Source organism: Marmota flaviventris, chromosome 3 (genome assembly GCF_047511675.1).
Source record: "Marmota flaviventris isolate mMarFla1 chromosome 3, mMarFla1.hap1, whole genome shotgun sequence".
Classification (NCBI taxonomy): Eukaryota; Metazoa; Chordata; class Mammalia; order Rodentia; family Sciuridae; genus Marmota; species Marmota flaviventris.
Window position 1 is genome coordinate 105879719 of NC_092500.1, and position 15787 is coordinate 105895505.

The 15787-nt window shown below is 39.3% G+C and overlaps 1 protein-coding gene across 1 annotated transcript in view; it reads right to left on the reverse strand.

The window, feature by feature from the left end:
- Positions 1-723: 723 nt before the first annotated feature.
- Kcnu1 (potassium calcium-activated channel subfamily U member 1) overlaps positions 724-15787 on the reverse strand; it is a 177238-nt gene continuing 162174 nt past the window's right edge. The window contains exons 24-27 of the mRNA XM_027939273.2: positions 13703-13842; positions 5763-5957; positions 3476-3594; positions 724-1111 (exon numbers count right to left, since the gene is read on the reverse strand). Of these exons, the coding sequence (XP_027795074.2) occupies positions 724-1111; positions 3476-3594; positions 5763-5957; positions 13703-13842 (842 nt within the window). The remainder of the gene's footprint in view (positions 1112-3475; positions 3595-5762; positions 5958-13702; positions 13843-15787) is intronic.

The following is a 15787-nucleotide window of genomic DNA, read 5'->3' on the forward strand; positions in this document are numbered from 1 at the left end:
CCCTTCCTTCTTCCCTTTGCAAGAAAGCTTTGTTTACCAAACTCATCATTCCAAGACTATCAACTGGTAGTGAATATTTCTTAGATGTGCTGAACTTTTGCTTATTGTGTTAATAGAGTAATACCTAGGGGAAATGGCTTGATTGAAGAGAAGTTTAAGAGCAGTGGATTGGTTTATTTTAGAACATGAACTATGGGGAAATGCTTTAAACTTCTCATGCAATAATGTCTCTATTTCTGAGTTAGGGAATTTGAAAGTCTACCTATTTCAATCTAATTGACTTTACCCAGGCATCCCATTCCAAGATGCTTTAATAGTCATTCTTATTATATACCTGTTATGTACCAGTACATACGTAAGGCTTAGTTACAAACAAATTAATTCCAATTTCAATCCGCATCTCTCTACCTGGACGACTTCTTTAAATGCAACCCAAACTAGCCCATTTTTTGCTCCAAGGAAATAGACCATTGAATTTCTCTTAATAGCATTTATCATATATCTCTTTATTTATCACACCAGATCCAGTGGGACAAGATTAGATTTTGGTCTCTTCCAAAACAGTGTGGCATGCTGGTCAACCACCTAGCAAGCCATGGGCACAAAAGTGGCATGCTTCCATTTTTATTTTCTTTGTTCAAAGTCATCATCTTTGGAGATGCCTTGTTAGTATCAGATTAGAAGTTTGTGGAGAATATCAATGGGTCCAGTTTAGCTTGGACACTAAGGCACATTCTCCTTCAGGGTTTCCTTCATGTTTTCCTTTTCATTTTCTTTCACATTTTCATTTGCCTTTGCGTCGGTTGAGAGCCTAAAACTCAAACTAGGCGTTGCTTGTTGAGTTTCAGAAAAGAAAGAAGGTTTTACCTCCATAGATTGGATGGAACTAAACAATTTCTGTGGCGTACTCTCACTCACTGGGTCAACTGCAGTAGGATAACTTAGGTTTGCATTCATCGATGATTCTCTTGATACGATATTTTCAACTTCATGTATTGGTTGAAATGAATCACCATCCTTTTTTTCACAGACGGTGCTGAAAGGGATGGCACAAAACACAAGATCTGAAGGCAGCAACTTAAGGTCATTGGCTGGTCGGGTAATCACAAACCTGTAAGGAAAGTCAAAGATGAATTCTGAGCTTCTGTGGCTAGGACAGAATGGTTATAGGCAATGAACAAAATAAAGACATCATTTTGCTGGGTCAAAAGAGGAACTGCTTTTGTTTTGCTTTGCTTCATTGGTTTCTGATTGATAATAAAGATCTCTGGGACACCGAATAGAGGAAGTCTTAGAGGAGGGATTGGGGACCTTAGGAATAAAATCTCCCTTTTTGGGGTTTGCTGTTCTCACTGCTTTAGTGGGAAAGGAATAAGACTGTGGTTTGGTTTGCTGATCTCTAAGGACTTCCTAACTCCAGGTTTAACTTCTTTGAACATGCACTACACTAATGAATTCAGTAAGTACAAAATTGAACACTGAGCCAGGCTCTGTCAAATTGGAAGATAACAGGTATTCCAGATATTTCCATCCTGGCTTAGGCCTACCATAAGCTAGTACTCATGCAAACAGTTTTCACACAAAGTTCTATTTGAAACTTTGACTGGTAAGCAAATAGTGAATGTCAATGAATCTTAAGGAAAATTCAAAGTCTGTATTTGCATAGGAAGACTTTGTAGGGAAGCAAGCTGTCTTAGCAAAATATCAGATACATAGCAAATCCTTAATAAATAAGTTAATTAATACCTAGTGTTCACGACAGAACAGAGAGGATAACCTCTTATGACTTTCACCCTGTATTTCTTCACTGCTGTCCCAAATGGTTACTTCTCTCCTAAACATGGACCTCAATGCATGATTGACTTTCCTTTACTGAATAATTTATCCATTATTATCTTTCCATTGAAAATACTGTAACCTCTATTTTATTTTAAACAAGATTTACCCTAATCACATATATCATTTAAAATAGGAGTGCCATTTCCTTCCTTGAGATCCTCTCAAGTATAAACTGCATATTTTCTCAATTACCATGTTCTACAGGTTTTCCTGAGGTGTTGGGGCCAGGGATTAGAGTTCAAGCAGAGAAAGAGCATGCCAGAATCAAGTATGCTTCTCAGTATTGCTTCCATAACCTCACACCTCACGCACTTACTTCACGGTGAGTTCTGTAAAGTTATATTAACCTCCCCACTGATTCCTCAGTGCCATCTGTAGACCTTCATTTAGGTCTTTGGCACTTGGGATATAATTTTTCCCCCCAAACCTCAGAGCCACTATCATCTTATGTGCTTGTAGTATCTCTGTGGTTTACAGCTCTGACATCCAGACACATTTCTATGATTTCTACTACCAAATGATGGTTTATCTCCAAACCATTTTCAGGGCCACATGCTGGATATTGTCATTGCCTGTCAAAAATCTTAGGCTTCAGTAAGTCACTCTCCAACCACAACACCCCATCATTCCTTCTCTCTCATTTCCTTCCTCTGGGTATATCTACTCTAACTTTTTCAGGATTTCCAGTGTTACTGTCTTTTCTCTTTACAGTCTAGCATTGCTTCATGGTTAAACCTCATTGCATTCTTCTTAGTAGTTCAAGTCTTACCTTTCTTCAATTCCCTGAATTACTTTTATTTTCTTTCTCAGCAATGCCTATGAACTGAGAAATCTTAGTACTAAATAAAAATCCCCAAAAGTATACCTCACACCTATATATATTATAGGTCTTCCTAAGAATCTGTTATTTTTCTCCTTTTCTCTTATTAATAGAGAAATTATAGGGACTTTTTTCTTCTACTTGAGACCATTCACATTAATAATTTTGTTTCTTTCTCTTTTCTCCTAGAATGGGTTTCAATTGTCTATTTCCACTCCATCATTTTTAATTCCTCCTTCTTTATTGACTACTGTGCATTCTACTGTGAGAATCTTGTCTAGGGCCTAAACAATTGTATTGTCTCTAGATGGTATCTTCTTTTCTTATATCCTCTATATACATTTCTTCTCTCTTCCACACTCCTGGCAGAAGGATCTCCAGTTAATAAAGTTGAAATCTGAACAAAGTGCATCCCTGATTTATAAACACAAAGCACAGTGGCTGGAAAGAAGCACTTAATAAATATTTACAAAATGAGTCCAGCAAAAAACAAGTAAATCTTTCCAATGCAGACAATGTCTTTAGCTTTAGAAAGTTGTACAATCGTGGATGGAAGTTAGGTTGCAAAAGAACTTATTTAAAATTTAGGTCTGCATATTTCAGTTTTCACTGGGGACACAAACATCATCCTCCTTAGAAGGCCTTAACCATCAGCATTCCTATTGTTTACACTCATTCTTCTTTCTTCCTACATCATGATTTACCAGCATCTTTCCATAATAACTGTGGACTCTGAGCTATGGAGTTCTCTTTCACATATAAAGTAGCTTTGGTTCTCCTGCTTGGGTGGGTGGCCAGCACTTTTCAAATTAGCACACTCCCCTTTTATGTTCTGGGTTGCGCGCCTCTTCATCTATCATGCGGTATAAGCCAACACATAAGATTCCAAGACAATATAATGAGCCACAGAATAGTTGTCCAAAGGTGGTTCTTGGCTGTGAAAAAAAAAGAGAGAGAGAGAGAAAAACGTGTCTGCTGGGCACATTCATCAAGCAATAACAAGCACTTATTCAAATGTTATTTTCCTTTTTTTTTTTTTTTTTTGTGGTCCAACTTTAGAAGACCTGAAAGACATTTCCTAATATATTTATGATAATAGTGTTTAGTGACTTGGTAATTATAGTAACTGATGATTAGTTTTGAGATACTAATCTGTGTGATTTGCTTTTCTTTTTGTCATTCAAGTTCTTCTGAGAGCCTCGGATGCGTGTGGTACGTGTGTATTCTTATTACTTTTCCTATTTGGTGACCATCATTGAGAATTAACAATGAGCAATGGGTTCCAAATTCAGTTTTTGAGTTAGTCTATGATTAGGATGTTAGATGACCTCCAGGGAGTCATCTCATCCCACTCTTACTGAGATCACAATCTCAAGCACACTTCTTACATTTGGTCTCTGGCCAACAAACTTATCACAAATAGACAATGAGTTCAAAAGCAGCAGCAGATAGGACAAATAGGTTCAGAAAGGGCAAAAGAAAACGGTCTGCTCAGTTCTACGATTTCTTAAGAAAAGAGCAAAGTGAATGAAGGTAAGACACATGGGCAGACCAATCTATTATTTCTCTGATACCAGCAGGAGGTTGCCAGCTGCATAAAATCACTCACTAGTCAACTGCAGATGAGGCACCCGGATCCACAGAAATGCACAAGATCAGACAATACTGTGGGAGTGTTTGGAAAGTTGTTTGTACCTGGACTTCAAATACAAAGAGCATAGGATGTGCCCTTTTTGGTAGCATATGTTGAGACACACTGGGCAAGGAGGCCTGGAACACCATACTCCTTGTGAAGGGAGCAATTTTTTCTGATGTCCACTGAACCAGAAAAAGATGTTTCCTTGTCAAGGTCTGCCTCTAACAATAACACTGGACAGGTGGATAACAATATTAATCAAAACCAAACCAGCGCTTGGAGTTGTGGCCCATACCAAGAATCCCAGTGTCTCAGGAGTCTGAGACAGGAGGATTGCAAGTTCAAAGCTAACCATAATAATTTAGCCAGGCCCTAAGCAACTTATTGAGACTCTTTATTCAAATTAAAAATAAAAAAGGACTAGGGATGTGACTCAGTGGTTAAGTGCCCCTAGGTTTAATCTTTGGCATCAAAAAACAATAAACAAACAAAAAAGCAACACACTGATCAGTAGATTATTCATGTCCAGTCTGCACTCTACTCTGATGCCTAGATGCGCCACTAGAATTTGCCAGAATTCTTATCGCCTCCCTTTGCTATAATTGGTCATTCAGCAGCAACCTGGATTAAGAAAAGTCAAGCATTTTCTACTGGTTAGCCCACTGTGATTATTTGACTTAATCACAGAGCTATTCTGCCTGATGTCAGCTGACCTGATCAGATTTCTTTAGCATTGTGGTTATTGGAAGAATGGTCAGACCCTGGGACAGTATTCCTGAGATGGAACCCTGCTCTGACATTGTTGAACAATATGGTGGCCTCAGGTAAGCCCTTGCTTCTGAAAACCTCAGTTTTCTGATCTGTTAAATGAAATTAATGATGATGCCTACTGTACAAATCCTTGGACAGATTAAGTGAAAAAATCTAAAGGAGTCAGGCACAGGGAAAATATTTAGTAAGCTTTAAGTATTATAATTATCAGTAATAACCTTGTCAAGGTACAAAGTTTTTAGGTATTCTTGCCCATTTTATGCTACAGTAACAGAATAAGTTATAAAGATCTAAGATTTATTTCTTACAATCCAGAGGAAGAGATGTTCAAAGTCAAGGGGCCCACATCTAGCAAAGCTCTTCTTGCTGTGTCACCCCATGGCAGAAGGTAGAAGGGCAAGACAGCACATTTGCAAAAGAGAAGGTAAATGGGCTAAACTAGTTCTTTTGCCAGAAGTCCACTCTCATGATAACTAACCCACTCCACTGTCTATTTCCTGGTATTGCTACAAAAAATAACAAGAAAATGCACTGAGTTGTAAAACAATCTATGAATATAAGATTGTATTAATTTTATTACTGCTATTATTATTTCTGTGTGGTAGACCATCTATAAACCCAAACAGCCAACACAATTTTCAGAAACTCAGAGTGTTCAGGAAGTGAGAGAATCTAGTATGATAAGAGTAGACTCACTTGAATGTCTGATAAAATCGTTTGCTCTAAGGACAGAAGCCCCAGTTTACACCGCATTCTTCCAGACGAATACGTAGAGTAGCTGTCGGTCAACCCAGTGAACTTCTCCTTATCCAAATGTTGTTCCATCTGAGAGCTTACTCCTCCTGTCACCAGCATCTGAAGTAATTCCAGGACATGGTAGTTGTAGAAGGCCTGGGGAGCAAGGACAATTCATGCGTAATGTTAGAGCAGCCAGCATGTAAATGGTGGAGGTGTTTAGACCTGGAGATCTAGTGGACGTCACTGTTTGACATGGACCAGATAGTGCAGAGAACTTCTCTTGTGATTATTATTATCAAAACCACTTTTGATAGGAGACTGGGTTAGGTACAACTGAGAGAAAACAACCTGGACCATGATCCTGTTTCCTTGGAGCTTATGCTGTAGAAGGAGGAGAAAGTGGGTAATGATACAGATACCAAGGATTTCTTTCTTTCACAGATGACCAGAGGAGTACATTAAGCCACAGATACCATAATTATCAGCAACATATATATTTAAAAAATGTGTATTTAGTGGAACACCCTATAGACTTTCTCCTAGGGGACTTCTGATACTATTGTCATCTATACTTGGGCTATTTTTTGGATGTGAGCCTACTTATACTCCTTTTGATTGTGACTGACTTGAGGACAGACATTGACTTAGGTCTTACTAATATTTGGATTTCCCATGACTATTATTATACATTTCAGAAATTATAGGTTCTGGATAAGTAAATGTATGGGGTTTTAGAATGACTAACATCAAAATGAAACAAGATGATGACGTGAGTCTAATTACTTTGAAACAAGATTGAGTCTAAATAGTCCTAGACATTTTCATGAACTCCCTTTCTCCACAATTCCTACCACAATCTGTAGCCTAGGCAAGAACATATTTGCAAATGTCATTCTTAACTTTCCATCTTTTTTTAAAAAAATCAATATTATACTTTTATTCCTGAAGAAATGAGTATTACAGAAAAAATAATTATAGGAAAGCAATAATTTTTATAATAAATAATATAAGTGACTGTTATTAGTCTAGAATTTTTATCATTCATTTTCTCTATAGCCAAACTCAGGTACTCTTCTTCTGAAGCCTGTGTGATGATGATGGTGAATGATGAGGTTTGTGGTAATTTTCGAGACAGGGTATTGCTGTATTGCCTATGCTGGCCCAGAACTCCTGGACTCAAGTGATCCTCCTCCCTCAGCCTCCTGAGTGCTGGGATTATAGGCATGCACTACCATACCCGGCTGAAGCCTGAATTTCTAAAGGGACCTTTTTACTAGTTTTCCCAACTTAGTTTTCTTCTCATTTGCAATCATGAATCAGATCATGCCATCTGCTTCCTCAAACTTAGATACCTTATTATGGTCTTCAAAGCCCTTGTGATCTGATATCCCCTCCCTTTCCTGGCTCACCTTCATTAACTATTCACTGCAATGCACATACTAGTCAGTCTGTAGCGGCTTGACCTATTCTTTTCTTCTCTCCCGGTTTTGCTTTTAGACACCTTGTTCATCTCTTACCAGCTTGGGCCTCCTCATCAGAATGAAGCTTATTTCTCTTTAGGATCCCATGACCTCTGGCTTTTACTCTATTTTCCTTCTTCTGTATTTTTTAGTTAATTGTTTATATGAAATAGGCCTGAGTTTGAATCTTGTATTGTCACACCCTTGACAAGTACTCTTGGGCAATTTATGCATTTTTTTTTCCTTTAAAGTTGACATGACAATACCTACCTTCTATCATTGTTTGAAGGATTTAATGAAATCTACCTATTACTAATTTCTATTCCGTTTATTACTGGTTTCCATGTACCTGGATTATCTGGAGTTACACTAACAAGTGCAGATTTATGAGATACCAGATCTCCTGAATCAGAATTGATGAACGGAAGTGGGAGAGAGAATTTAAAGAACACCCTAGAGATTCTGACACTGCTGATTTTCAGAACAGAAAAATCCTTCCTTGAAATTATGTGCTTTCTCAGAGGATGGCCTTAATCTACTTAATATCATCTTCAGAAGTACTTGTTTTGAATGGGGCAGGTGTTTATGGAATGCAAGGGTATTTACTGACTAAAATAGGCAGGAGAATTTTAACAAACCAATATTGCTAGTAAAATGTAGAGGTAGCTGGTACAAGTTGACTTAAGAAATAACATAAGTTATATGGATTAAGAGAAAATCAATGTAACTCTTAACATAGTTTTTGGATTAAAAGATGACTTCACTCTAGTCCTTGGACTGGGAGAATCTACTTGCATTTCTTCTCTTTGTTCCATCCCACTAGCACCCAGAAAGGTGCTTTTGGAATCAGCCCCCTGACATCCAGGAGGAAATGGAGGATGTAAATCCAGGTTGAGCCACAATCCGTTTAAGCACATGTGGCCGTAGTGTGAGTGATCAAACATAATACTGTTAGAATAATTCTCCTCTGATGAAAGAAAAGGTGTAAATTCTTGGGTTATCCTGCTGTTGATGGCTCTAGGGAAACGTGTGCTTTACATATTTAACTGAGAGTCTTAGCCTTTGAATACATCATTTCTTCAGTTTTGACATCAAAAGGATTGCAATTCTAAATTGGGGAAAATAATGGGATTTATATGTCACCCTTATACTGTGAGTTCATCTCCTTATTCTTATTTGCAGTTTTTTGCTATTGACCTTTCTCAACTTCACTTTTTTTCTCCCCCCTTCCCTCCTCTCCCCTCCCCTCCCCTCTCCTCTCTTCTCCTCTCTTCTCTTCTTTCCCTCCCTTCCATCTTTTCTTCCTCCTTTGCTTGCTTTCTTTCTTTTCCTTCTCGAGAAAATTTCAAAGTTAAAATGTGTTTGAAATATTTTTTGGACTTTGGAATGCAATTCTAATGTAATAGCATGTACTAGAATACTAGAATTTCTAACATTGAGTTTCCAATGTTAGAAAATGTTGCAGCCCAAGTTGTTTAAGCTTTTAACTGCAATAAAACATGAGGTCTCTTTCATAATCTGGAATATTACCTAATAATATACATACTAATATCCTAGCCATCTGCTGTTCTTTATTCTGAGATTTTTCCAAAGGCCTTAAGATCAAACATCTTTTGGGAAATAACTTTCAACTCCAAGTGAGGCTCTATGGTTGGAAAATTGCAACTAACCAGCTGAGAGACCTTGAGAATTTCATCTAACTTCTGTGGGCTTCAGTTTTCTCACAAGTACAGGAAAAGTGTTCCCTAAGTTCTTGTCTATTTACGAGACTCTTTAGTTGTAAAGCTATGTAGGATTCTTGCACATAGGCCTGACTGGTCTTTCCATATTTTAGTTTTCATAGCACTGAACTGATAAAGATTTAAAAGCAAATCTGAATTATGTATAGACAAATTCTTCTAAATGGGACAGGAGTTTAGGTAGTATACCAGGGAATATCATCAACAGTATCAACAGTATCAGTTGGAGATTTGGAGATAAAAACCCATTATATTTCAGTGAAAATATATAATATCCATCACAATGTAGAGATTTTAAACTTGTGTGAAAATATAAGACTTCATTATTTCTAAGTGGCGACTACTTCATAACACATTACTGTGGGCTTTGCTGCATCCTGGGACTTGTATATTCATTCTCCTTAGAATTTATAAGGATGATTGGGAGGGAAAGAAGGAAAGTCACAATGAAGTTTTCCAAGTACATATAGGAAGGAAGCAGTCCCATAAACATCATGTGGGAAATATTTCACCAAGATTGAAGTTGAGGCTGGTGTTCTTCTCTTATTTCACGGTTTGCTTGTTGAAGTGTGAGCCCCCTTTTCCTGAGAGAGTCTATTCTGAAGACATCTCTTAGCTTTGCTCTCCTGTTAGTGTGGGCATCTGGGAAACAAACAGTTTTAGTTTAATTATACCCACTGAATGTACAGCCATGGGGCCCGATCTCTCGGTACATTGAGGTGGGCATCAGGTTGGAAGAGCCTAACCCCTAAGATATTCTAGGGGCAGGGCCATTATGGTATAAAAGGAATGAAAAAAAAAATAGATGGAATGGTTGAATCTTGCCTCCCACTTAGGACTTCTGACTGGAAATGGGAAACCTCTCTTGGAAAGGAGAACAGTATACTCCTATACTTTTCTGCTGGTTGTTATATTCTAATTTGTAGGGAGTGGTTTCTAAAGTCTTCTTAGCAATAGAAATATTTCTTCTGATAAAATCTTATGTAGATGTGCCTCAAATATGGCACAGAAAAAAGCAGGGTTGCTCTAATCAAGGACAGAGGTGTGGGAGGGCATGTCTGTGTCTCTTTTCTGCCTGTCTCCTCAGCAACCCCTGAGCACTCAGAGAGTTGGATTCCTCTAAGAAAAACCTGAAAATTCTTGCATTGGAAAGATACTAGTAATACAGAACTAGGTTTCTGGAGGGGCAGTTGATTGTGGTGGTGAGGTCTGTCTCTGGAATCACATAAAAACATTTGGGTTTTAAAAAGACTTTTTTATTTGTCAGTGATATGGCCTTTGACAGATTATACCTCTCTAAGCCTCAGAGTCTTTATCTATAAAATAAATCTAAGAATAGTATTTCCTTAATTGGGTTGACAGGAGAATCAACAAGGTAATACAATATGCTTTAGCAAGGTCTTTGGCACAAGAGAAATGCTTGAAAGATACTACTCTTCCTATGACTGATATTGCTATTGTTATTGATAACATCTCAACAACAGAATTTATGAGAATTAGTCGCATAGAGGTCTATCGTGGGAAAGATTTGCAGGTATGATCTAGGAGAGAAGGGTTGTGGTTATTGTTGATGTCTGCCATGAGTCTGTGTTAGAGGGGATGATGGCCATGGAGCCCATAGCTGACATCCTAACTATATGGGAAGAATGATGTCTTTGCTTCCTCCCAAACCTCAGCCAGGAGATGCTCTGTTATGTAAGGAAAATAAAGTGTAGGATTTGAGAACACCTGAGTGTTCTGATATTTCCAGTAGATGATGGTGAATGTTCTCTTTTTTCTCTGAGGCTATTTCCATGTGACCAGGTGGTAAGATCCAGAGACCAGCCAAGATCAAATGGTACCCAGAGGGGAGGAGCCTGTGACATTGGAGGCTCAGGGACAACTCCAGCCTGATCCTTAGGTTTGTTTTTCTTTCTGTGTGAATGGTTGGATAGGACTTCATCCAAGGAAAGGAAAACAAGAGAGGACAGCACTCACTGATTATGTTCGGTAGTCTGGTTTAGCTCAACATTTCAGCATTATCACAGTGTGTTCATTTTGCTGTGCCATACATCATTAAAGATACATGTAATAGCTAGAATAGAAGGCTACCAGATAGGTATTTAGAGGTTCACTATCCCTGTGAGCCTCCTTGACATAAGTGGTGCCTTCTGCCCTGGTGCTCCATTGCCATCCCCATTCCATAGACAGCTGACCAAGAGCCAGTCCTAAATTACACACTTATCAGGACTCTTTAAGGGCTAGCTAATGGTCCAGCGTGGCTTGTAACCTCATGTGACAACTTCCTATATAGGGCACACTTACTTGACTTTGTCTCTCTCTCTCATGGACTTCACCATCTAGCCTAAGAAAAGACTTCTGAGATTTTATGTAGCTCATTTTGTTTTCTAGCAAGGGATCATCTTCTCATCTTGACTGCCCAAGGTCAAGGTCACGCTCATGGTGTGTTATGGAAGTCAGCTCTAAGCCTAGGCGCCAACACCTGGCTCAAGACTTAATTATCAAGTTTGTGTTTCCTACGCTGGCTTATGTTGTATGTTCATTTCCTTTATTTCTACTCTTCCAACTCTTCATTATCTATTCTGCCTGCCACGGTTCAATATACTCCCTGCTCAAAGCATATGTTGGAAACACTCCACACTAAACACTGTTAAGTGGTGAGACTTTTAAGACATGATCAGGTTATGAGATCATAAATGGATTAATGCCATTATTGTTGGGGTGGATTAGTTATTACAGTAGTGGGCTCTTGATAACAAAAATGAGTTTGGCCCTCTCCTCTCTATCTTTTGCATGTGCTCTATTGCCTTCTTGCCTCCCACCATTCGATGACACAACAGAAAGAACCTCACCAGATACCACGCAGATGACTGCACCATGCCCTTGGACTGCCCAGTCTTCAGAACTGTGAGCCAAATAAACTTCTATTGTTTATAAATGGCCTGATCTCCAGTATTTTGTTATAGAGGTATAAAACACCAAGACACTGCCTTCTGACTAACTCTAAATAGAATCTGTGGCTTTATTCTGCCTGTGTGGCCCAGTGGAGCAGTGGAGTTTAATTAAGTCTCAAGTTTAATTTAAGGCATGAAGCTTCCTGCCACTTAAGAGTTTCTGAAAAGAACTGGGAGCTTAAACCCATCTAAAATGCCTCCTGCCGACAGGTCAAGTTCATCAGAAGTCACCTTCTGCCTGACACTCCAGTCATTAATTCCAGGCAAGTTAATTGACATATCAGTGACAGACAGTGATACAACACTCTGTCTGACAGAGTCACCTTCTCAGAAAAGTAACCTGACTTGATTCCCTCCAATGCATCCCTCTCTGGCTCAGTCGGGGGCTGTATGTTATTTAACCCTTTAGAAACTTGATAACCCACAAAATTGTTTAATGTTAAACTATTCCTGAAGCAGTGGTATCTGTTTGAGAGTTCCCTAGGGTTTACGAGACCCTTCCATGGTTAAGAAAGGCAGAGTCAAGGGCCACATAATACCTTCCTTGATGCCAGAAGAGGAACATATATGTCCTGGTCACATTCCCCTAAATGTGCAAACTGCTTTGAGACAAGCATACCATTCCAGAATGGTGCCTCTTCTACACAGCATTCCAGAAGTACATTCTGAGTACATTCAAACTGTACTCAGAGCCTTGTTCCTTTAAGCAAGTGCATATTGGACTTTGGACCTTTTTGTAATCCTTCTCCTGAAAAATCTTAGGAGGAAAACTCTGTGGTAGTGGAACATGTGTATTTCCTTTCAGGTGTTTTTGAAGTCAATTTAAATGGCCACACACAGATCCTGTATTTCTTAATCAAATTGCAATTCCTTCAACTGTCTGGGCAGCTGCCTCCTGGCCTCTGCCTGTATAGTTTCTTCCCCAAAGATCTGAGTGGTGTGCATCCTCCTCTCCTCCAGAGCTTGAACAGCATTGCTGCCTTCCCTGGTCACATACTGAAATCTGCCACTACTTCCCCAAACCCTACAATTCCTATCTCATCTTTCCTCAGTCTTTGTGATTGGCATCCCTTGTACATTACTTATTGATGGTCATGTCGATCTCTTCTGTGAGTGCAAGCTGCACATAGATGGAGTTTGGTCTGTTTCGTCACTGCTGTTCCCTGCACAGTGTAGGAGTTTGATAAGTATTTAATGACAAGTGGATTCTATTTATGGAAATCCTGTAATGAATGCTAGGGATCTGCTTTATGGCTAAAGAGCTGCTGAAAACTAAACAGTGACCATGTACTCAGAAATGCATCACACAAGAGGGACAATGGTGGAAGAAGATTTGACTTAACTCTGAGTAAAATTCATACTACCTAATGCCAAACCTTTTTCCATGAAACCCATGAATCTCTTAGGGCTAACCTCTGAAAGAGCTGTTGGGAAATTGTAGAGAGAAGAGAAGGTAGTATCCATGAGGTTCTGAAACCAAAGGCCCTGGTCTGTGGAGATGCACTTAAAGCTGAAGGGTTAGCATCAAATGTTACAGTCCCAGGGCCTCAAGTTTATAATCTTGATAATCTCAAAATTTTGCTTCTCTCCTCAAGCAGTTATGAGGAGAGATGAAATAATGTATGTGCAATTTTTTTTAATCAAAGAGAAATCGGAATTGTGAATTGTGATGTTCTCAAACCTTAATCCACCCACTCACCTCTCTCCAAGAGGTTTGGGGGACTTCTTGGCTTAAATGGACTTACTGTGGCCAGGAGGGAATCCAAGAAGTTGCCAGAGAAGACAGCGCCTGTGGAAAAGGAAGCGCTCAGATGCAGGCTTGTTCCCGTGAAGTTCCCGTCTAGTCCACCAATCTGCTCAATAAAGTGGATGTTGGAAGGATTTTCTGCAAGGCAAGACAGGCAAAAGGGAAAGGCAGGCAGACAAGAAGACAAGGGTTTCCGTGTGAGGAAGGCCAAGGGTGATAGCTCATCAAAGGATTTGTGTCTTAATGTTTGAGTCTCTGTGGCTTCTACCCTTAACTCGCTACATTGTTTTTTTTTTTTTTTTTTTTTTTCCTTTCCAAATATTGTCCTCTCCTAAAAACACGAGTCTCTCTTGAGTACTTCACCATCAAAGGAACATTCTTTTACCCCAGGCTCAGTTTGACCAGGGAAGTGTCCTGGGGTCACCCTTATCTAAAGGAGGCACTGGGAACAATTTCATTGGGGAAACAGGTATAAACAAGGAACCTCTGGCTACCCATGTGATCCAGATAGAAAGGCAGTACCCAGGTAGAGATGCTATTTCCCATCAGGACAAAGGGAGGGCGGGCACATTACATTTTATATGACATGGTGTTTATGTAGGTTCCTAGAGTTAATTGAGCCCAGAGTGAGTTAAAGCAGTGCTTCTTGAAATTTACTGTGCACAAGAATTTCTTGGCAATCTTATTACAATGCAGATTCTGATTTCCTTAGTCCAGGGTGGGGTCTGAGTATCTACACATCCACCAAGCACCTAAGTGCTGCACATGTGTGGACCATGCTTTGAATAGCAAGGGCTTAGAGAACCTTCTTAATGAGGCCAGTACAGCAGTACCAAAATAACCTGAGGCTACAACTTAAGACTCCTGTAAGCAGAGTCTGTAGTCCATACAACTGGCTGCTGTTGGGGAGAACAGAGGGCTGGCTGCCTTTGTTCCTGGACTATTGCTTCAAAAACATTTGAATAGAAAGAAGCATTGAAGATAGAGCTGCTACTTTCTATACAATTGGAAAAGATTCTGTTTTCCAAAACTCAGGCTCCTCTTTTGTACAACAATCCACTGTGGATGTAGGAGGTATCATTTGGACCTCTTAATGTCATTCTGTGGTAAACAGAACTTTGGCAACCATCACAAAAATGATGATACCCTGGCTACTGTTATTTTTGTAAGTAACAAACTTTTTTTTTGTCTCTGACCTAGAGGTCTTATGTTCTACCAGCGTCCATGAGACAGTGGCAGGTTAACTTGTTAGACTGCAAGTAGGATAAAATCTTAGAAACTTCACAGTGCTTGACATTATAGTTCTTGACATTACAGATCAAAGCAAATTCACTGGACATACAATCCAGAATACATTCTTTACTGAGATTGGATTATTCCTTAATTCTTTAAATTATTTCTCAGTAAGTTAGGGGGAAGTGTCAGACTGGTGGTATTAGTGAATCATTTTCTTCTGAGAACAGCAATATTTTTATAAAAGATGAGCAGGGCATGACTAATACCAACCCACATCTCCTATACTCCCTCTTCCCTCTCCTTGCAGTGCCAATCCTCAGGATATACATATAACCCATGAGCCTTTGTCCAGACTTCACTGTGTCATTCTAAACCAGTGTCCTCACATTTCCTAGCTGTTTTCTTGCAGGCCCTTGTACATTCTGTACTAAAGTGCTAACCGTCAGTCCTGCAGCTCCCATGTCAGTATGACCCTTTCCACACAGACAAAGAAACAAGAAATTGAGTGAGCTGGCAGGTGACTTGTTAGGCTAATTTGATGAGGTCTGCCTGGAGCCAGAAAATACTTGGCTGAACAAAATCTGTGAGTCCCTGGAGAGTGACCAGATGTACCTATGGACTAGCAAGAAGCCATCTAATCTCTGAGCCACTTTAACTTAATGTCTTCTAATTCATGAATCTAGTATATTTACACACAGGGAGTTAAAGATAGTTCAAAATGGGAAGAAAAAATACATGAATAAAAACTGCAGCTGACAGTCTCAAGATGTTTATAAATAGGCTGGCAGGTACCAGTTTGGGACCTATGGATCTGATGTGCTCAAAGCTGAATTTATAGGCCCAGGAT